This window comes from Castor canadensis, chromosome 9, assembly GCF_047511655.1.
Source record: "Castor canadensis chromosome 9, mCasCan1.hap1v2, whole genome shotgun sequence".
Classification (NCBI taxonomy): Eukaryota; Metazoa; Chordata; class Mammalia; order Rodentia; family Castoridae; genus Castor; species Castor canadensis.
Window position 1 is genome coordinate 24183141 of NC_133394.1, and position 22657 is coordinate 24205797.

A 22657-nucleotide genomic window follows, 5' to 3' on the forward strand; every position below is an offset into this window, starting at 1 on the left:
CAGTAGAAGATTTTTCTCCCTGCTAACCACATAATTCACAAACATGCAACTATAGCAAATAATCCATATACATGCAACCATAGCTAATCATAGTATGTGTTTTTCATCAGGAGAGACTTTTAAGGACTTTATATTTTAGGTTAAACTAGTTTTTAGACAGTTGTCCACTCTTATTAAACTATCCTTTATCAATCTAGAAGTAGTTTTTCAAGAGAGTAAACCCTTTGCACTTGATTCTTTTCCTGGTACCAAAAGATAGATTAAAATGTGAAATACAAATTTATTAACATGCACATCTTGCATACATATATGAGCACTGAGAGACGTGGAACTCATTAGAGTGGTTTAGAATTGAGACTTACATAACATATTAACCAAAACCAATTTTTTTTGAGAAATTAGCAAGGCAAAGAAAAATACTTTGAGCTCTAGGCAGCAAATTGTGGAAAGGTAAATATATGGGGAACCAATGACAGACATAAGATAGCTAGTAAGACCTGTTACATACGTCCGTCTGGGCTGAAGGTCTAGATTTGTCTCAAGTAATGAACTCCCTTTCTTTCTGGAAGACAAAGAAAGAGGAAATCTGAAGACTTATCTCTATTTTAGGCAAATAGGGGAGAAGAACTTTTCTTATACATGCTTCTTATCATCTATGACCCTTATGACATTTGGGGAGAGTGGCATATTTTGCTTCCTATCACTTGCTAATTCCATCATAGTTACACATCTTCCACTTATTTCACTTTTTTCTTGCATAAAATGCTTGCTTAGTCATTAAAATGGTTTTCATTGCTTTCATAATTTAAAGTGATAATTACAAAATTAATTTTCTTATAACTTTTGCTTCTCAATCTTTTCATTCAAGTTAATTTAAAACATATTATCAGAAACATTAGATATGAAATTTGTCTTCCACTGATTTTTGTTGTCTCAACATTTTTAAATGAGTTAAATAAGTACCATGCATAAATGAAATGCTGATTGGAGAAAACAGTAATTGTCATTGAATCTTAAGTACTAAATATAGAATTATCCTATTTCATAATTTCTGAGGAAGGTCTATTTTCAAAGACTCATATGAGGAAATGGGATTCCTGAGAAGTTTTCTTCCAGTGTGCTAGAGACACTGATCACCTTGGGCAGCACTATTCTGAGCGTGCTACATTGTAATTTTTGTTCACTTTTTTTTCCTTGATAGGAATCTTTCCTTGAAATTAACAAAAGATGCTGACCAGGACGCAAGGTGTTCCCATAACAGCCGGATGCCCAGCAGTCCATCTGTGGATTGGCCCCTGCAAGGCCTGGAAGAGAATGGAGGCACAGATTCTCTGCCATTCAGACTGATGCTGCAGGACTGCAGAGCAGTGAAGACCTTATTACTAAAGATGAAGAGGGTTCTTCAAGAGGTAATGGCTTGCTGGAAGATTAATGTCTCTGGGTGCTGGTTGACAGTAAGGTTGCAGACCTGGTTAGACCCTGCTCTGTCTGTAATTAACTGCATGACATTGGGCAGGGGTCAGGCATCCTCATGGGCCTTAGCTTTTCTCATATGTCAAAGGAATGGCTTGGAGTTCTAGTTTATAAATAGGCACTCAAAAATTCAACTCTAAAGTTTTAAGGTTCTATGAAAGAATACATCGATGCCAAGCCTCCCCTTATTTATCAGGTAAGGAGAAATAGGCATCAGCTATTAAGTTATGTATGTATGTTGTTGTAAAGCTAAAAAAAAGAGCTATTAAATGTACTTCACTTTTACAATACTTGGACTTTATTTATAGGATACCATAAAAGTAGGGAGCTTTGTAGTTAATTTTCCACAAATAATAATTCACTAAAAATCAACCTGAATGTTTGGAAGGTATTGTCAAGCAAATGAATACATTTATACTACCATAGCCTATAATCAGTTGGTCAAATAATGAGCAAGTCAGAAAAATGTGTCATAGAGTTTTTCCAGTTGTTTTTCCTAGAATCAGTCTATGGGATTGAAATATGTTGTTATTTTAAAAATAATTGTAACACTTACATTCTTTGGGTATTTCTGCAAAAAGTACATATTCAAATATTAATTTATATGTAGTATATAGAAAAAATATATTCATAATGCACGCACACACACACACATGTAGTGAAGGTCATACATTTCCTCAGTTAAGTGTGACTATAAAACAACAAACTGAGATTTGTGACTTCAAATTCAGTGACTTCCATTATATCCCATTAACTTTCAATTGATGTCTCTTCTTTGATACGAGGTTTTAATAGTATTATAATAAAATATTTATTGCTTCAAATTAATAGTATAGTATTCTGGCTACGTGCTAATAGCAATCATCAACATTTGCTTGTTAAAAACACTTTGGTAATAATATTTCCAGCATCTGTTACTCGATTTACCAGAAGTAAATCAAGAAGGAAGGGAATTTAAGTGAAATGAGGCTGTAGACTGTTGGAGGCATCTGTCCATGTGCTCTCATCAGCGATTGTAAATATAACTGGGGGAGATCTTTTGTGTATCCCATACTCACTTATATCTCTGGGTGGTCTTTGTGCCTAGAATCTGTGAACTAGTGTGCTGGAATATCTGACCACGCTTAGAATAATCAATAATTATGTGAGCTGACAGTTAAGAAAGTACACAAATGCAAGTTATGTATGAATATAATTGAACAGATTGTGTTTTGAAGGGTTAATCCATACTTAAAACTTGTTTCCTCTTTATTTCAGTGTTACCCACATTTGTGAACTTACTTATCCCTCTCCGATCTAAATGGTGGGAGTAGTATATGACAGCTCTTCTGCGTCTTTCCCAATTGTAGATTTATTTATGTCATTTTTAGAGCTCAAAATCAGCCATGCGGAAGTATTTATGCCACAGAAATTGGCAAACAGTGCAAATTAGGGCTTTTTATTTTTGGCAAGCTTGTTGTTAAATATTTACCAGCATGCTACTTTATGTATGACTGTATGGTTTCTATACCAAAAACGTAAATATTTCACTGCACATGAATCAAATAGTTAGCACCTCCTTGACTTTTGTCTTAACATGCAGTTAGAACCTTCCTGAACAAGGCAAACTTAATAACATCTGTTATATTAAAAGATATTAATCTTAGAGTCTGTAACATTCAGTTATTCAGTTCAGCTTGCTATTTCTGTCTAGTCTAGATTTTAATAACAAATCAATGTAAGTAACAGGGAAGTAGGAAGGACTGACAGGAAGTATCAATAGACTTTCTTAGGGTACTTCATTTTATAACTTTGAAATATCACTTTCAAATACAACTTTTTTTTGAAATATAACTTTGAAATACTCAGAATGTATCAGGAATATTTTTATAGTTCTATCTGCTCTTCTTCATTAAACAGAAACGATAGAGAATGGATGTTTTAAAACGATATCTAATAAGCGGTAATTACATAGGCTTGTAGAATCCATGCAGAGAGCAATCTTTATTGTCAATAAGGTAAAGCAATATTGTTATATGATTAACATGGACATCTGTTCTAGTAACAAAATTTTCATAATAGGTACCTTTAAAGAAAATTGTCCATTGAAATGTTCTCTAAGCCAGTTCAAATAACAATTCACATTTAATCACTAAATTTGACTTTAATACCAACTATTCATCTTAGATTAATAATGTCTATTTTAATACAAGATTATTTTGTACACATACTATTTTTAACTGTATGAGATCATTATATTTGATCTTCAAACTAAAATAAGTTCTTAATTTTAAGATGTAACAGTAGAATATACTTTTACTTGATATTATTTTCTCTGTTATCTGTTTCACAAAAAATTAATCTTGTAAGGTATGCAGATATTTTAGTTATTATATTTAGATAAAATGTTTTTGCTTTAATAGCATTTTATCACATAAGTATATGTTCACATTTTATCCATCCCCACCTCAACCTCATTCTAACATCCTTTCTTAAAACGTTTACAGTTTACATTATATAATCAGGAATGGACTTTGGTTTAAAATCAAGAAAAACAAATTAAGAGAAAAATTTTAATTGCAAATCTTGATTAAATATCACTTTTATATATTCTCTTATTAAACTCATTGAACCCTAAAACTTTGTTGAATATAATGCATTTTGATGTTTTTATAGTTGCATAACAAAAATATGTTATGAGCAAATAATTTTATCCCTCATTATTTTGGGGATGGCATTTGCAAATATTCAAAGATGGTAATAATGAGGTCAGTGGAAATTGTTTGCCAAGACTATTCAAGATTGCATTAGAGTTGTAATGACTAACTGGCTGAAAGGATGTCCTGATATATTGTTGAGAGATTAATTTCCTAAAATTTCTAGAGCTCACAAAAGTGTGAATTACAGTAATTGATTTTCTTGGAAAGTTCCACATAGCCTTTAAAATACTTAATCTTTCAAATAAACTTGTCTATATAGGCAATATCACCTCTAAGTATTGTTTGTGATACTTTAAAGCTTTAAAATTTACATATTTCTAAAGTTTTTAACTACATGAACAAAATTAAACTAATCTAGGCTTTTGTAACATAATTGTTAAGTTAGTTTGTAATGTGGGCTTTCAACAAAGTATAATTCTATAAGTGAATATGTCAGTGAAAGTGAATATAATGGTGTGTTTTCACCTGAATCAACTTGTGGTAGGAGACAGGTATGTGGGTGAGGTGTTACTCTAGAGTTAGCTTTAATGAACCCACTGTTGAGCTCAGATATATGAATGGTGATAGCTTCCCAAGTGGTTCTTCCACACATCTTGGATTAGGATATAGACTATATTAAATGTCCTTGAAACCTTCCTTTACTTAAGGGATACTCCCTCATAAACTCTTTTCAAATCTGCCTCTGTCTCTTTTCCCAACTGCTCCTACATAAGCTGTGTTCCAGTTTTCCCCAGTAACTTGCTAGTTGGTTATTTTACTTGTAGGCTTCCCACCCACCAAACCACTTTCCTTGCTGCAGTTAGACAAAAATGAATATGTCATTAGGTCACTCTGCTGAATGTTTCCTTACTGTCAGAAATTCTTCTGCAGGTTCTAGATCAACCTGCTCTCTTAGCATCTTGCAGTTTTTATCTCTCCTAATTGTATTTGATAGTCTTTTCTTTTCCAATGATTTCTAAGATGCTTGAGGAGAATAATTTTGTGACCTAGACTCTTGTTTTGTCTGCTCACCCTATCGTTTATTTGTTGTTTAATAAATAGTGAGAGGAAAATGTATGTCATTCAGTTTCCAGCCAGCCATTAAATAATTGTTAATGTAATAAAAATGATAAACTTGAGTGCCAAACGAAATGAAGATCAAAATGTTTATGTATCAAGTTTCCTTCTTTTAGAGAAAGTGTAGAAGATGCACTTTCTCAGAATGTGAAATAGAGACACACAACAACAAATACTAGATTTAATTTAATCAAGACCCTTGTTTATGCTAAAGACCATAAGTGGAAGAGATAGTCTCCTAAGATTTTTGGATTTTTCTATGGAGTAGATGGCTCTGGTGTTTATTAAGCATATTTTAAAAATTATCTCCTAAATCTGGAGGATTAGAAGAAAAGCCTGAGGTCTTAGACATTATTTATTTCTATATATAGTCTCTCTTCCTAAGCATAGCTGATTTTAATTGTATAATTATTATTATAATTGCAGAGAAAAGCAATAAATTATTACAAAAACATACATTGTAACAGTTCTTTACAAAGTATATTAGTTCTGTAAATATAAAACTTGGTTTAAAACCTTTATTACTTCCTTGTGTAGATAATTTTACCATTTTCTTAAAAGTGTTCTTTTGCTATATTAGATTCTTTGAGACAGAGTCTTGCTATGTGGCTGGCTTTGAACTATTGATTCTCCTGACTCAGCCTGCTGAGTACTGACCTGAGATTTTAATTTTGACAGAAGAGTGGATAATCTAAATGGAATATCATACTCTTAATTTTGTCCCCATCTTTAAAGATCAGTTGTTATTATTAAAATGCCACTTGCATATTCTCAACAATCTCAAACATCAAATTCTTTACTTAAAAAATGACTGCCTTTGTGTCTTCAGAATTCTATTGTTGTCACTTTTATCTTTAGTTAGTGGGTTTTTTTTTTTTGTCTCTCTTTGTCATCACCTGTAAAACTTGTTGGTACTATATGGTAACTGACCAAGAAGCTCCTGGGAAGAGATCTCAGATGCAGGCAAGCAGTAGAGATCCTAGTAAGGTGACAGTGAATAAGAAAGTTCACCCAAGATTGTCACCCTACTCCTTTTAACTTTATACTTAGCACAACATACTTGCATGTAACAAGAAAGTTTCCTGAATCATGAAATCCTGAATTATGAAACTTAACTTTTTAAGAAGTTAGGTAAATGTTAAACAAACAGAAATATGTTGAATAATGAGATGATCCTTTTCTAATAAAATAGCCAGGTAAGTGAAAATCATGGAACTATTTATAGTATAGTTTACAAACCTGTGTAGTTAAAACAAATATTTGGGCTGCAGAACATTTATAAAAGTTTTGCCATTACTTATAGAGTTCTTACACACATTTCTTTTTCTTTCTTTTGCTATCCAACAGTTCACATTTTAACTCCATTTTCTCTAAAAATAATAATAATGGAAAAATTTCAAGGATAATTTTCCTTGTGAAATTCTTGTTTTTATTTTAAGCAAAATCACAATTATATGACAATATTTAGAGTGTTTAGAATATCAGTGAATGATTCCAAGAGACAATGAGGATTTTGTAAGTGATGGATTCCTGTCAGCACATCTTAAGAGCAATAGAAAATGGGTTCATTGACCAGGTTCCAATGAAGTTAAAAATAAGAAACACAAATTACAAGGATCAGCAATTAAATGAGGGGGAGGGGTGGATAATCAGTACAAATACACATGTAAAGGAATAAGGGAATATTATAAATAGCAGTATGCAAAATATTTGACAAAGTAGATGAAAAAGACAAATTCTTTTCAAAATACGGCTTTTCAAACTGACACAAAAAGAAATTGAAGATCTGAATGATCTACTTTCTATTAAAGAAATAGATACTGTCAGGCGTGGTGTGTTAAGCCTATAATCAGAGCTACTTGGAAGGTAGAGATACAAGGATTGTGGTTCATCCAGGGTGGGAAATGTTACAGAGAATGTATCGGAACAAACAAGCCAGAGGTGATGGCATATGGCAGTAATGTCAGGAGGCATTGATAGGAGGATGGCCACCCAAGGCTAGCTCAGGCAAAAAAGCCAAGATCCTACTGGCAAGAAGGCCTGGAGGCATGACTCAAGCGGTAGTTTACTGGCCTAGCAAACACATGGCCCTCAGAGAAATTGAAATCTCTTCAGTACTACCAACAAGGAAAAAAAGAAGTAAATCTTAATGATTTTTAAAAAAACAGAAAATAAAAAGAAAGCCATTTCTACAAAGAAAATATAAACTCAGAAAATTTCATGGGTGAATTATATCAAATAGTTAAGGAATATGTAAAGCCAATTGTATGCAAAAGATTTCAAGAAAGAGAGCAATGGAATATGCTTTTCAACTTTTTCTACATGGCCAACACAATTGTTTCACAAAAATCTTTAAAGTAAAAGGAAATAATGAGAAAACTTTCTGTATTAAATATATATGGAAAAGCCTTTTGAAAATTAGTAAATGAAGTCTAATAACACATAAATGATGATTTAGTTTTGTACCAGAGTTATAAGGGTGCTTTTCTTAATAATTCAGAACCAATCAATGCAATTCAACATATTAACAAATTCAAGAGAAAGCATATAATCATATTAGTAGATGAAGAAAAAAATTGAAAATATTTGAGCATCAACTTATGATTAAAAGCACTCAATACAGCAGTATAGAAGGGAACATCTATTCAAACAGTAATATCTGTATTTAATGGTGAAAAACTGATGCTTCTCCCTATTATTTGCAAGGAAAGACAGTCCATTTGCAGCATAAAAGCATAAATGTTGGACAGAAAATGTAAAGCTACCTTTCAGCAGAGAGGTAGTTTATAGTTGCTTACATAAATAACTTTAAGGAATGAACAAAAAAGTTAATAATAATAAGCATGGTATAGCTAAGACGTGAATTTAAGAGCATCATTGAATGGCACAGATTGTAATAACATTATTTATTGCTCCATAGCAAATTACCCTCACAAATCTAAAAAGTAAAAACAGTAATTATTTGTTATTTCCTATTTTCTCTAGTCAGAAATTTTGAGAGTAGCTCCTTTTGGTTATAGGTGAAGACCTCTTGTGGAGTCCACTCTAGATGTTAGCCATGGCTGCAGTCACATGAATGCTTGACTGAGACTGAGGATCCTCTTCTTGGCTTATTCTCTTGCTATTGTAGAAGGACTCAGTGGTTGAATGCTGGTGGTTATAGGACTCAGTGCCTTCACTGGGTCATAAGGCAGCTGGGTCCGCAACCCAAGTGATAGAGAACCAGACAGACTGCACAATGTATCTTGTGATCAGGTCTTGGAAGTAATGCATCATTGTGTCTGTGAAATGCATTGGTCACAAAGGGCAAACTTGGTTTGGACTAGTGTGCATATTAGTAATTTGTTGATTAGATTGGAAATAATTACCCCTGGCTTTTAGTTCTTTCCCATGTTCATGGTGGTGCACTGAGTCCCCCTTTCTTATAAAGTTAGTTGGCCAGTTTTCTCATCCTTAATCTTGGAAATGTTGCATTCATTTTGCAATCTTCATCCATTTACATCTAAACTGGAAAATGTTTCTGTGAATATGACTCTATTAAATGCTTTTTGGATTGCTTGTGAGCATCATTTGAGATTTACTACATTAGATAAGAGTCATAATCCAAATCCTTTGATGATAAACCCTGCTGTAACTTGAATACAGCTGAGGGACAATTCTTTTAAGCTTTTAAAACTGCTCAGTTGAGAAGTTCTTTGGGGCAGACCCTAAGAGCTTAAACAGAAGGCACCTTCTGTCTGGTTGAACCAAGTTCCCTATCACACCACCTTTCATCTCTCAGAATAGCTCAGAATATACTAAGGAAATCCCTAAGGTTATACACGTTTTACATCTGGATTCATGTGGTTGTTACATGTTACAGGCTGAGACATTTATCAAAATTCATTGAATTATGAACACTTAAGATTGCAACACAGGGAATGTCACTATGTAACTGACACCATTGTCAATTCTTCTACTTACGGCATTTTTGTTTTTCCCTGCTAAAATTATTAGGTCATACCAAGTTAGGGTACTCTTGCCAATTCTTAAAAAATATTACCATAGTTTACTTTCTCCTCATTTTTTTTTCTGGCAATTCTGGGTTTTAAAACTCAGGACTTGAGTACTCTACTACTTGAGCCATGCCTTTTTGCTCTGGTAATTTTGGAGATAGGTTCTTTGTTTTTTTGCCCAGAGAAGCATGGTTGGATTGCAATCCTACTATTTTAGGCTTCTGCCTGTCACTGAGTTGATGGCGCCCAGTCCAACTTTTCCCCCTTGAAGTGGGGGGGGGTCTCATGAACATCTCTCCTGGACTGGCTTGCAACCTCAATCCTCAGCGTCCCCAGTAGTTAGGACTGCAGGCATTAACAGGTGCCTAGTATCTCCACACTTTTAGAAGGACATACGTAACAAATTAGCAATGTAGCACTGTCTTCATGCACACCAGTGGAACCTGCTGTAGATTCACTGAAGAAAACTTGTTTAGATGATGACATATGTTTAGATTTATTGAGGACTGGCAGGTTTCCGAAAAGAGAATTCCACCTACATTATGAGGCTGTAAAACTTGATCTGGAAAATAGGTAAGAGCAGAGGGAAGGGTGATTATAATTCGTTCACTGTTTTCTATGTAAACAACTCTAATTTTCAAAAGTCCTCTGCAAGAGCTCAGAAAAGATAAAAATGAATTCTAACTTTAGCCTCATTTCACTGAAAAGTTTTAGTGCAGAAAGTGTTAAAGTAGAGGAACAAAGATCTCAGACATTTGGAATCATAGATAAATAGGTGTAGATCTCACTTCTGCCCCTCGCTGGTTACTACAAGTCAATTAAACTTTTTGACTATGCAATATTAATATTTAGGCAATATTATGCATATTAATAACGTGATATTAATAATTACTTGATAGGGTTATTGGGACAATTAAACAATAAAACGTATATAACAGATATCCCATGGGGACTGTAGGGTAAGCATACATGAACATTGCATGCTGCAATAAGCATACTTGTAGATAATTACTGACTCTGTCAAGCCACATGCAAAATAGTTGCGATTTAATCAACACATGAACCTATAACAGTAAATACTCTAATAGCATAATGTCTCCACTAAATACTAATTCAATGTTGATAATTATTAATAAAAGTTGTGCTAGTGTAAACTAAGGTATTAGTATTGCTGCCATTTGTGCTTTGCTGGACTGACTCAATTATGGCCACACCTTTGATCTGACATTCCTTAGAAAAACAATGACTACATGTCAATTGAATTTCCTTTTTCGGTTCAAGATGGTTACTACGTGTTAGAATAATACTTAATACTACTAGCATTAAGATTATTACTTATACACAGATGTAATCTAAAAGTGATCACAAAATATAAGCAGTGGAACAGTCTTCTCAGAAATGTCTTTCACTTCCCACATTTACTGGGTACTTGTGACTTTGGGAACAGTGTAAAATCTCCCCATGAAAATTAAGACCCCTCCCAACAGTGGAATTACTAGATCAGTGCATGTTCAAAATGACAGGATAATTTCAATGTTTTCCTGAAGTGCTTGCAACAAATTGTCTCTCAGTAGAGTGTAACACACTCATAGAATAGAGTGCTTTATATTCATGGTTCTTTGTGCCCCAAAGAGAACATTTTGAGCACAGAATCTAAGGAACAGAGAAATTCCTACAGAATAGAGTTGAAAAATATGCAAACTTTAATAATATATTGTTAGGAAATAGATATGTATATAGTAAATGTATAAGACAAAAAGTAACAAAGTAAGGAGACCCTAATCACAATATTCAGGATAAGATTACTTGTGTAGAGGTAGTTTGGAGAAATCTAAGAATGAGAACACAGAGCTTTTGTAAATACTATTTATTTTGTGTTCATGATTTCTTTATTTTTAAAAAAAATGTTTAGGCTATACTGGGGTTTGAATGTAGGGCCTCATACTCTACCACTTGAGCCAGGCCGCCAGCCCTTTTCTACTTTAGTTATTTTTCAGGTAGGGTTTCACATTCTTTTTTGTCTGGGCCTGCCTTGCACTTGATCCTAGGTATATCTTCTGTGCAGGTAAGATGACAGGCAGACACTACCACACCATGCACTGCACTGAGGCCCTATTTTCTTTTACTTTTCTTAAAATTTATAATGTGTGCACGATATTTTCTTAGATATGTGAAATGCATTTAAAGACACACTCTTTCCAAATTGTCTGTTGGATGATTGACTCCCTGTCCACCAAGTCTGTTCCTCCGACTTTATTTTCCTCTGTATCTCCAGGCTTGTGAAAGTTGCAGAAACATCAGTTCCTTCTTTGCTGTCAGTATATCTTCTGATACTTATTTGATGTCAAGATAAAATTTGAGTGGGGTCTTGTTGAACAAGTGCATGCCTATCAGCCAGAGATTTTTTTTCCTGTTACATGTACTTATATTATCTGCTAGTCTTTAGTATCATTTGGTTGCTTATAACAAAACAAATTGCAACCTTCAATATAACAATAAATGCCACTGTCCTTGTACCTAGCTAGTGTGGTAATCCTCTATTTGTGTTATAATCACATTCGATAACTAATTAAATAGCCACCAAGAAGTTTTCCTTGTGCACATCTAACTTTCAATTTTCTTCATGAATGTAGCATGAGTAGTTTCCTGGCACACTTTGTTGTAATTTGAAGGTCAACCCTGGCATCAAGAATTTCGAGATGCTTTGGGTGGTTGCAAGTTTCTAGAAATTGGTCCATTTCTTGAAGATTTTCAAATTTATTCGAGTATAGGCTCTCAAAGTAGTCTCTGATGATTTCCTGGATTTCTGTGGTGTTTGTTGTTATCTCCTTTTTTGCATTTCTGATTTTATTGATTTGGGTTTTTTTCTCTGCTCATTTTAGTCAGGCTTGCCAGGGGTCTGTCAATCTTATTTATTTTTTCAAAGAACCAGCTTTTTGTTTCATTGATTCTTTGTATGGTTTTTTTTTTGGTCTCTATTTCATTGATTTTAGCCCTTATTTTAATTATTTCTTTCCTTCTGCTTGTTTTGGGATTTGCTTGTTCTTGTTTTTCTAGGAGTTTGAGCTGTAGTATTAGGCCATTGATTTGAGATCTTTCTGTCCTTTTAATATATGCACTCATGGCTATAAACTTTCCTCTTAGGACTGCCTTTGCTGTGTCCTGTAAGTTCCAGTAGGTAATGTTTTCATTTTCATTAACTTCTAGGAACCTTTTAATTTCCTCTTTTATTTCATTAACAGCCCATTGATCATTGAGCAATGTGTTGTTCAGCTTCCAATTGCTTGCATGTTTTTTACTGATGTTTTTGTTGTTAATTTCTAGTTTTAATGCATTGTGGTCAGATAGAATGCATGGGATTATTTCTATTTTCTTATATTTGCTGAGGCTTGCTTTGTGCCCTAAGATATGATCAATTTTGGAGAAGGTTCCATGGGCTGCTGAGAAGAATGTATATTGTGCAGAAGTTGGATGAAATATTCTGTAGACATCAGCTAGGTCCATTTGATCTATGGGTGTGATTTAGTTCTAGGATTTCTTTATTGATTTTTTGTTTGGATGACCTATTAATTGGTTATAGGGGAGTATTAAGGTCTCCCATTATCACTGTGTTGGAGTTTACATATGTTTTTAGGTCTTTCAGAGTATGTTTCATGAAATTGGGTGCATTCACATTGGGTGCATATAGGTTGATAATTGTTATTTCCTTTTGGTGTAGTTCCCCTTTTCTTAGTATGGAGAGTCCTTTATCTCCTTTGATCGGTGTAGATTTGAAGTCTACCTTGTCCGAGATAAGTATTGCTACCCCTGCCTGTTTTCGCGGACCATTAGCCTGGTAAATCTTCTTCCAGCCTTTCACTCTCAGCCAGTGCTTATTTCTGTTGATGAGGTGGGTCTCCTGTAAGCAACAAATTATTGGATCTTCCTTTTTAATCCAGTTTGCCAATCAGTGTCTTTTGATGGGGGAATTAAGTCCATTAACAGTCAGTGTTAGTATTGATAGGTACGTGGTGATCCCTGTCATGTAGTTGTCTTTGTTGTTTAAGGTTTTGATTGTGTGCAGCTGAATCAATGTTACTCTCTACTTTCTTGCCTTTTCTTCTCCTGTGGTTTGGTACTGCCCGTCCTCTCATGGTTTTGTTTCTTTCATTTTCTGTGTGCAGAATTCCTTGGAGAATCTTTTGTAGTGGTGGCTTGATGCTCATATATTTAGTTTCTGCTTATCACGGAAGACCTTTTTTGCTCCATCTATTTTGAATGATAGTTTTGCTGGGTAAAGTATCCTAGGGTTGAAGTTATTTTCATTCAGTGCTTGAAAGACCTCACCCCAAGCTCTTCCTGCTTTTAATGATTCTGTTGAGAAGTCTGCTGTGATTTTGATGGGTTTACCATTGTATGTTATTTGTTTTTTTCTCCCTTACAGCCTTCAGTATTCCTTCTTTGGTCTCTGTACTTGTTGTTTTAATGATAATATGTCATAGGGTAGTTCTATTTTGGTCAGGTCTATCTTCTGTTCTGGAGGCTTCTTGTACCTGAATGGGCATAGTTTTCTCTAGATTTGGGAAATTTTCTGTTATTGTTTTGTTGAATATGTCACTCATTCCTTTTGCTTGCACCTCTTCTCCTTCTTCAATGCCCATGATTCTCAGGTTTGGTCTTTTGATGGAGTCAGTGAGTTCTTGCATTTTCTTTTCACAGGTCTTGAGTTGTTTAATCGTGCTTCAGTTTTCCCTTTAATTGCCATTTCATCTTCAAGTTCTGAGATTCTATCTTTTGTTTGTTCTATTCTGCTGGAATGGCCTTCCATTTTGTTTTGTATTTCTGTTTCTTTCTTTTTTCTGAGGTTTTCCATATTGTGGCTTAGTTCCTCTTTAATATTGTCAAATTTTGCCCTTAATTCACTTATCTCTCTGTTTATGGTGATCTCTGTTTCAGTTTGGTGTTTACTTAGGGCTTGTATGATTTCATTTATTTGTTTCTGTGTTTTCTCATATTCTTTAGTTTTGTTGTCTTGGAATTTCTTGAGTGCCTCCTGTACATTATGGTTGACCATGTCTAGTAGCATCTCTATGAAATTCTCATTAATTACTTGTAGAATTTCTTCTTTCAGGGAGATTTTGTGGTCTTGGTTGGGTTCCTTGGTATAGTTTATCTTTGTTTTGTTGGAGTCTGGATCTGGGTATCTGTTTTCTTCATTTTGCTCTAAATCCTGTGCTACTTTATTTTTTGGGGAAGAATGGTTTCCATCCCTTTTTCTTCTTCCCATATTTCCACTAGGTACCATTTCTGTCCCTAGACTATGTGCAATTTAGTATTAGCAGGATTACAATATAAATACTAATAAAACCATTAGAGAAGGATAAAAAAGAAGAAGAGAAGGAAAGATAAAAGGAAGAGAGAAGAGAGGAAAAAAGAAAAAAGAAATGGGAGAGACGGTGGGTGATCAAACAGCATATCAGGCAGCCAAATCCTTAAAGAAGGAAGAAAAAGAAAAAAAAATCACAAGTTCTGGAACAGTAGAATTAAAGACTTAGTTGTTCTGTTACTTCTTTAGTGTCCAGTCCTGTCTGTGTGTGTCTCTTAGGCATACTTGGAACCCTCTAGTTGTGGCCCAAGCAGGAGCCTGGTGGAGTGGTTATTTGGAAAACCTGTAGAGTTGGGGCCTGGCTCTGCCCGAGGGGTGGGGATCCTGCTGGTTGTGGAAGTGACACGAGGCAGTGTCACGGCATGGCCAAGTGGTGGGTATCCTGGTGGGGTGTTGGTCCGGCTTGGGGCTGGGGTCCGGTGCAGCTGAAAGGCAGTATCTTGGTGGTTGGAGAGTACAGTACTAAGAAACTTTATGTCCTGTATAAAGAGATACTTTATCAGATTTAGGATAGAAGATATTAATCACCTGAATAGATCTATAACACAAAAAGAAATTGAAGCAACAATCAAGAGCCTCCCAAAAAAGAAAAGTCCAGGACCTGATGGAGTCGCTGTTGAATTCTATCAGACATTTAGAGAAAAATTAATACCAACTCTCCTTAAACTGTTCCACAAAATAGAAAGGGAAAGAAGACTGTCTAACTCACTTCTTAAAGCCAATATTAGTCTCATTCCAAAACCAGACAAAGACACCTCCAAAAAAGAGAACCACAGGCCAATTTCCTTAATGAATATTGATGCAAAAATCCTTAATAAAATAATGGCAAGCCAAATCCAACAACACATCAGAAAGATCATACACCATGACCAAGTCAGCTTCATCCCAGGGATGCAGGGGTGGTTCAACATATGAAAATCTATAAATGTAATACAGCACATCAATAGAAGAAAAGACAAAAACCACTTGATCATCTCAATAGATGCAGAAAAAGCCTTCAACAAGATCCAACACCATTTCATGATAAAAGCTCTAAGAAACTAGGAATAGAAGGCATGTACCTCAACATTTTAAAGTCTATATATGAAAAACCTACAGCCAACATCATACTTAATGGTGAAAAACTAAAACCATTTCTCCTAAAATCAGGAATGAGACAAGTGTGCCCATTATTCCCACTCCTATTCAACGTAGTACTGGTATTCCTAGCCAGAGCAATTAGGCAAGAAGAAGAAATAAAAGGAATACAAATAGGTGAAGAAACTGTCAAAATATCCTTATTTGCAGACGATATGATCCTACATCTTAAAGACCCAAAAAACTCTATGCCAAAACTCCTAGACACCACAAACAGCTACAGCAAGGTGGCAGGATACAAAATCAACCTACAAAAATCATAAGCCTTTCTATACACACAAAATGAACAAACTGAGAAAGAATATATGGACACAATTCCATTCACAATAGCCTCAAAAAAAAAAATCAAATACCTGGGAGTAAATTTAACAAAGGATGTGAATGACCTCTACAAGGAGAATTACAAACTCCTGAAGAAAGAGATTGAGGAAGACTACAGAAGATGGAAAGATCTCCAGTGCTCATGGATTGGTAGAATCAACATAGTACAAATGGCTATACTACTGAAAACAATCTACATGTTTAATGCAATTCCCATCAAAATCCCAATGACTTTCATCACAGAGATTGAAAAATCTACTCAAAGTTCTTTTGGAAACACAAGAGACCGCAAATAGTCAAGGCAATACTCAGCAAAAAAAGCAATGCTGGAGGTATCACAATACCTGACTTCAAACTATATCACAAAGCAATAGCAATAAAAACAGCAGGGTACTGGCATAAAAACAGACGTGAAGACCAATGGAACAGAATAGAGGACCTGGATATGAATCCACACAACTATACCACCTTATTTTTGACAAAGGTGCCAAAAATATACCATGGAGAAAAGACAACTTCTTCAACAAATGTTGCTGGGAAAAGTGGTTACCTTTTTGCAAGAAACTGAAACTAGATCTATATCTACCACCCTGTACTAGTATCAACTCAAATTGGATGAAGGACCTAAATATCAGACCTGAGACTCTGAAGTTACTACAGGAAGGAGCAGGAAACACTCTGGAAGTTATAGGTATAGGCAAGGACTTCCTCAATAGAACCCCAGCAGCCCAGCAACTAAGAGAAAGGATGGACAAATGCGACTTCATACAATTAAAAAGCTTCTGCACAACAAAAGAAATGGTCTCTAAACTGAAGAGACCACCCACAGAATGGGAGAAAATATTCCTCAGCTATACATCAGACAAGGGTCTGATAACCAGAATATACAGGGTACTTAAGAAACTAAACTCCACTAAAATCAATGAACCAATTAAAAAATGGGCAACTGAACTAAACAGAACCTTCTCAAAAGAAAAAATTCAAATGGCAAAAAAGCACATGAAAAAATGCTCACTATCTCTAGCCATAAAGGAAATCCAAATCAAAACCACACTAAGATTCCACCTCACCCCTGTTAGAATAGCCATCATCAAAAACACCACCAAAAACAGGTGTTGGTGAGGATGTGGGGAAAAAGGAACCTTAATCCACTGCTGGTGGGAATGCAAGCTGGTGCAACCTCTCTGGAAAAAAATTTGGACACTTCTTAAAAATCTAAACACAGACTTGCCATATGATCCAGCAATCCAATTCCTGGGGATATACCCAAAGAAATACAACACAGATTACTCCAGAGGCACCTGCACACCCATGTTTATTGCAGCGCTATTCCCAATAGCCAAGTTATGGAAACAACCATGATGCCCCACTACTGATGAATGGATCAAGAAAATGTGGTACATGTAACACAATGGAATTTTACTCAGCCATGAAGAAGAATGAAATCTTATCATTTTCAGGTAAATGGATGGAACTGGAGAACATCATTTTGAGCAAGGTCAGCCAAGCTCAGAAGACCAAAAATCATATGTTCTCCCTCATATGCAGACTTTTGATCTAGTGCAAATGCAGCAATGTGGTTGGACTGGGATCACATGACAAGGGAGAGCACATATGGATGATACAGAAATAGGTAGAAATCCCAAAACATGAAAGTGTTTGATGTCCCCACTCCAGAGGAACTAATGCAGAAACCTTAAAGCAACAGAGGTTATCATGAGATGGGGATCAATAACCAGTGTAAAGATCAGTTAGAGATGAATCAACATATGTCATAACATGTGTACACTAAAGCAATGCTAGGAATATTTCTGTATAGCTATCCTTAACTCAACTAGCAAGAACACTTTGTCTTCCTTATTTTGCTTGTCTTTTCTTCAAGAAAATTAGTGATAAAGGCAGAACAGGACCTGCCTGGAACTGAGGCGGGAAGGGGGAGAGGGTGGGAGAGGGGGGAAGGTGAGGAAATGACCCAAATAATGTATGCATATGTGAATAAATGAATTCAAAAAAAAAAAAATTTCAAGCTGCAATTTAGCGAACATACAGCAGATGGCACCCTCTCGAGTCTCCTGGCTTCTTAGTGTGCTCAGCACTTGTAGTGGGAGAGGGAGGGAGAGTCCAGACCACTTAAACAAATGGTGCTGTGGAACGGCTGAGGTTTGGTCCTCTTTGACACATTTTTACTGAAATTGTGCTTGTTTTCTTTTGAAAATTAGAATTGAAAACATATTTAACAACAAATGCCTTCTTTTAATCAGAGTCTATAAAAGATGGTGTTACGAACTTAGATTGCCTAATGTAATTGCTAGGTAGTAATATAAACCTTAAGGTATTCACGTTTGCTGATGAGCAAAAGTGTTTTATTACCACCTAGTGACAAATTTAGAGGGAGGACAGCTAATTCCTTAACTATGTCATTTTCACCTTGCTGAAAGTAAAAACATGATGGAATTAAATACTGATTCTATTTTAGTTTAGATTTCCTAATAGAAATACAGATGTTCTGTGTTTCAAAAATTAATACTCTTAAACCTATTATTTTCTATTATTGATAAAGTTTTAAGGTTTCGTTAAAGTTAAATATAAACACAGAACTAGCTATTGACATAATAGAGCTGACTCAAATTATATTTATGGTAAATGCATGTGAAAATAAGTAGATCCATCTGTCTTGTTCTCTGTGATAAAATGGGCATCTGAGTCAAGTAGGGAAAGTGTCAAGTTTAAAAACAATAAAGAATCATCATGAAAGATTTACTGCACTTATATGAAAAATTTGACTGCTTTAAATCTATGCTGTACCTTAGGGGTTAGCAAAGATTCTTATTGTCATGGCCAGTTAGTAAATGTTTTGGTTTTCTTGACCATATCATCTGGATTTCAATGATTCACCAGAGTTGTGGGAAGAAAATAGCACGTTACGTAAATGGGTGAAAGTTGTGTTGCTGGTTCCCATAAAACTTTCTTTATAAAAGCAGGGTGGTACTGAGGATCAGGACTTGTCTTGGGCCTGTCACCTTATAACAAGGTGACTTAACATATTATGGGGTGGTATTGTACTGTGAAGAACATTCGTTTACACCAGAACATGCAGTCTAAATCCCATTCTGGTAATAACTGTCTGATTATAGATAAGTTATTTAAATTTTATTCCTTCCTTTTCTCCTTAGTAGAACAGGCGTAATGATCATTAACATATCACTTAGATTTCTTGTGGCTGTTAAATGTGTTATATCTTAAATGCACGCGATAGTACTTAACACACAGCAAATGCTCCATACATATTGGTTATCATTTAATTATTAACACAAAGTCTGAGGATCATTAGTGGCAATAAAGAGCATAGATTTATCATAAGACAAACCTGAAGTCAGCAATGTTATTTTAGGCAATTCCTTTGATGCATCTTAGCCTTCTTAAGGTATAATAAGAGGATGGGTTTTTGGTCATAATTTTATTTTAAGATTAGATTTCGTTTGTGTCTGACAATTTAAAGATCTAAATAAGTGTTGATTCCTATCTCTCCTCTCTTGCTCCCACTTAAAAAAGTGTTATGCTAACATTAATTCTAAGCCTGTTTTCCAGGTTTGGATTTGATCACAACTTGATATCACATGCTTGGCTCTTATTTCTCTAAACTTGGTCCTGAATTATGGTACTCCTATTTCTTTCTTTGTTTTTTTTTTTTTTTTTTTTTTTTTTTTTTGCCATACCGGGGCTTGAATTCAGTGCGTACATCTTGAGCCATTCCACGAGCCCTTTTTTGAGATAGGGTCTTGCAAGCTATTTGCCCTGGCTAGCTTTGAACCATGATCTTCCTAACCTCTGCCTCCTGAGTAGCTAGGATTACAGGTGAGCCACCAGTGCCCAGGTTTCTATTTCCTTCATGCTCTGTAGCTACATTTGGGCTGTAAACCCCAGGTTTGATGCAGAGATGCTTTTGTTTGTTCTCAGAATTCCTTAAACACTGTGTGTCTGCCTTTCTAAGTCTCTGATCAAATTCCATGGTTTTACAGTACGTTTGGGTAGGATAGAAGTGAAAAAGCTGCCAGTCCAAATGTAATATCTACATTTAGAATTTAAAAACCTTTCAAAAGTTTTGGTTTTGGTTTTATGAAATATTCATAAATGTTTGTTGACATAAAGTTCTGTTTTAAAATCTTTTCCTTGCAAGAAATTCTGTTATAAAAATAATATTTTAGCTCCTATTTATATTTAAATGAGACCACCTTTAATTAATCTACAACTTCCCCCAAATAATTCTAATTCACTGTTTTCTGACCACTTGTGATTTATACCATTATTTTAACCACATAGTCACAGATAAAATCTAGCTTTAATTCACTGTTTTCTTAATTATGATATTTATTTTTTATTTGGGGCTTTGCAAGAGCTCACAACCAGCATTTTTTTCTTTAATATATGTCTACAAATACATTCTTTGTTAAGGTGTGGTTCGGTTGAGTACCTAATGAAAATGCAGGGTCCCTCAAAGCCCCATTGCACTTGGAATCCAAGGCTGTTTTTGAACTTAAGGCTAAGTTTTCTTATATTGGAAGGCTTCCTCATTTATTACATGTTCTTGAGAAAGGTATTTATTTTATTTAAGTATTTTAGAAATTTCCCTGGTTGGGGCAGTGTCAAATTTAACTTCCACTGGAGAGATAATTGCAAACTATAAATATTCTTGAATTGTTTCTTCTGGATATTTCTCTTTACTTAGTTGACATCCAAGACTATCCATCTTACTGGCAAATTGTTTAATATCTACCAAAGTTATATTTTTTCCTCTAGAAATCTTCAGAAGAGAAAAAATTTCATAGTGAATAGTGATAAAACAATAGTTAATTTTGACATGAATGCATGTACGTCTGTGGGCCACTGGCCAAAACCCTGCTGGAAGTGATTTTGGGGAAAAATTCCCACAGATCAAATCTATATCTGTGTTCCTACAACAAATATAGGGATTTTTGTTGAAAGGGTACTTACATGGTAGTTTGAGAATATTGTAATTGTTAGAGAACAGAAGTGATACCAGCATACCTAGTGTGCATGTATGTGTATGTATTTGCTTACATGACATATGTGTGCACATGCACAAATACATGTATACATTGCGGTTGTTGAGTGTATATTTTTGCAAAGGTGGGCTTGGGAGAATTGGAAGAGATTTTAAAAGTAAATCTAAAGAACACATGCCTTAAATGTACAGCTGTCATCTTTCTTTCCTGTTTGTGAGGTTAGATTTGCCTTGATTAAAAAGATCTACCTAACCTTGCAAAAAGCAATGAAATGCTCACACCAAGATACATGTCTACATTCACAAACTTTGCTTCTGAGTTACTTTTGGTATGCTTACTGTTAGTGCTTACCTGTTTTTCTTTACTATGTTCACCTAACTTCTCTTTTCAGCTTTTGGATTCCAACTTTCACCTTTGTTTCCTGTGTTCTGATTCAGTTTCTCCTTCTAGGCCATGAAGCAAACACAACAATGGGATTAGACTTTGAGCACATTATAAAAGAGAGAGCACACAAGGGAGGGGTGAGGATAGGTAAGACACCTAAAAAATTAGCTAGCATTTGTTGCCCTTAACGCAGAGAAACTAAAGCAGATACTTTAAAAGCAGGAAAAGGGGACCAGGAACTAGAGAAAAGGTTAGATAAAAAAGAATTAACCTAGAAGGTAACACACATGTACAGGAAATTAATGTGAGTGAACTCCCTGTATAGCTATCCTTATCTCAACCAGCAAAACCTCTTGTGCCTTCCTATTATTGCTTATACTCTCTCTACAACAAAATTAGAGATAAGGGCAAAATAGTTTCTGCTGGGTATAGAGGGGGTGGAGGGGAGAGGGAGGGGGTGGAGTGGGTGGTAATGGAGGGGGTGGGGGCAGGGGGGAGAAATGACCCAAGCGTTGTATGCACATATGAATAATAAAACAATAAAAAAAAGAGTATGTGCATATATATGTACATATATATGTGTGTGTGTGTATATTTCTATACAACTCAACTCACATACCTACTCCCTTTAAACACAGAATGGCACAGATAAATGGCAGCCAAGTCATTTTAACTGGTTTTGCAGTATGAATTCAGAATGATTATAATTACAGTTTCTCTTTTAAAATGAGGTTTTGTTCTTTAAAAAAAAAATAGATTACCTTTTAATGACCCACCCTTCCTCTCATTTGTATTATTAGCCCTCTGACTTTAAAAAAAAATCTTTTTACTTCCCTAAAGTAGTAAAATTCTTGGCTTGTTTGGCAAGACACAGCAAAATTGGCCTGGGATCTATCCTAAATCTGATAAAATATCTCTTTACACAGGACATAAAATTTCCTAGTACTGCACCTTCTAACCACCTCCTCCCCTAATATCCTTTTCACTTTAAATCATAGCCCAGAAGGGTGGTGTGTTTCCATTGGTGCCTCAGATATCTACCTTCTCTTCACTCACTGCACTTGTCCTCAAATTCAGTTTCTCTCTGGCATAATAATATAGCATAAAGGTTTCATAAAGGGAACTTCCCTTCACATATTATAATGGGAATTATTTTTTCCTTATCACTGTCAGCTTGATAGGTATTTATATTAATAAAACCAT

At 35.0% G+C, this 22657-nt stretch overlaps 1 protein-coding gene across 10 annotated transcripts in view; it reads left to right on the forward strand.

Annotated features, from left to right (window-relative positions):
- Ccser1 (coiled-coil serine rich protein 1) overlaps positions 1 to 22657 on the forward strand; it is a 1264311-nt gene that overhangs the window by 419404 nt on the left and 822250 nt on the right. For all 10 annotated transcript variants that reach the window (XR_012435621.1, XM_074041363.1, XM_074041362.1 and 7 more), the window contains one exon: positions 1202 to 1409. Coding sequence is in view for 9 of the 10 variants with exons in the window: in XM_074041363.1 (XP_073897464.1) it covers positions 1202 to 1409 (208 nt within the window). In the remaining variant the exon portion in view is untranslated. The remainder of the gene's footprint in view (positions 1 to 1201; positions 1410 to 22657) is intronic.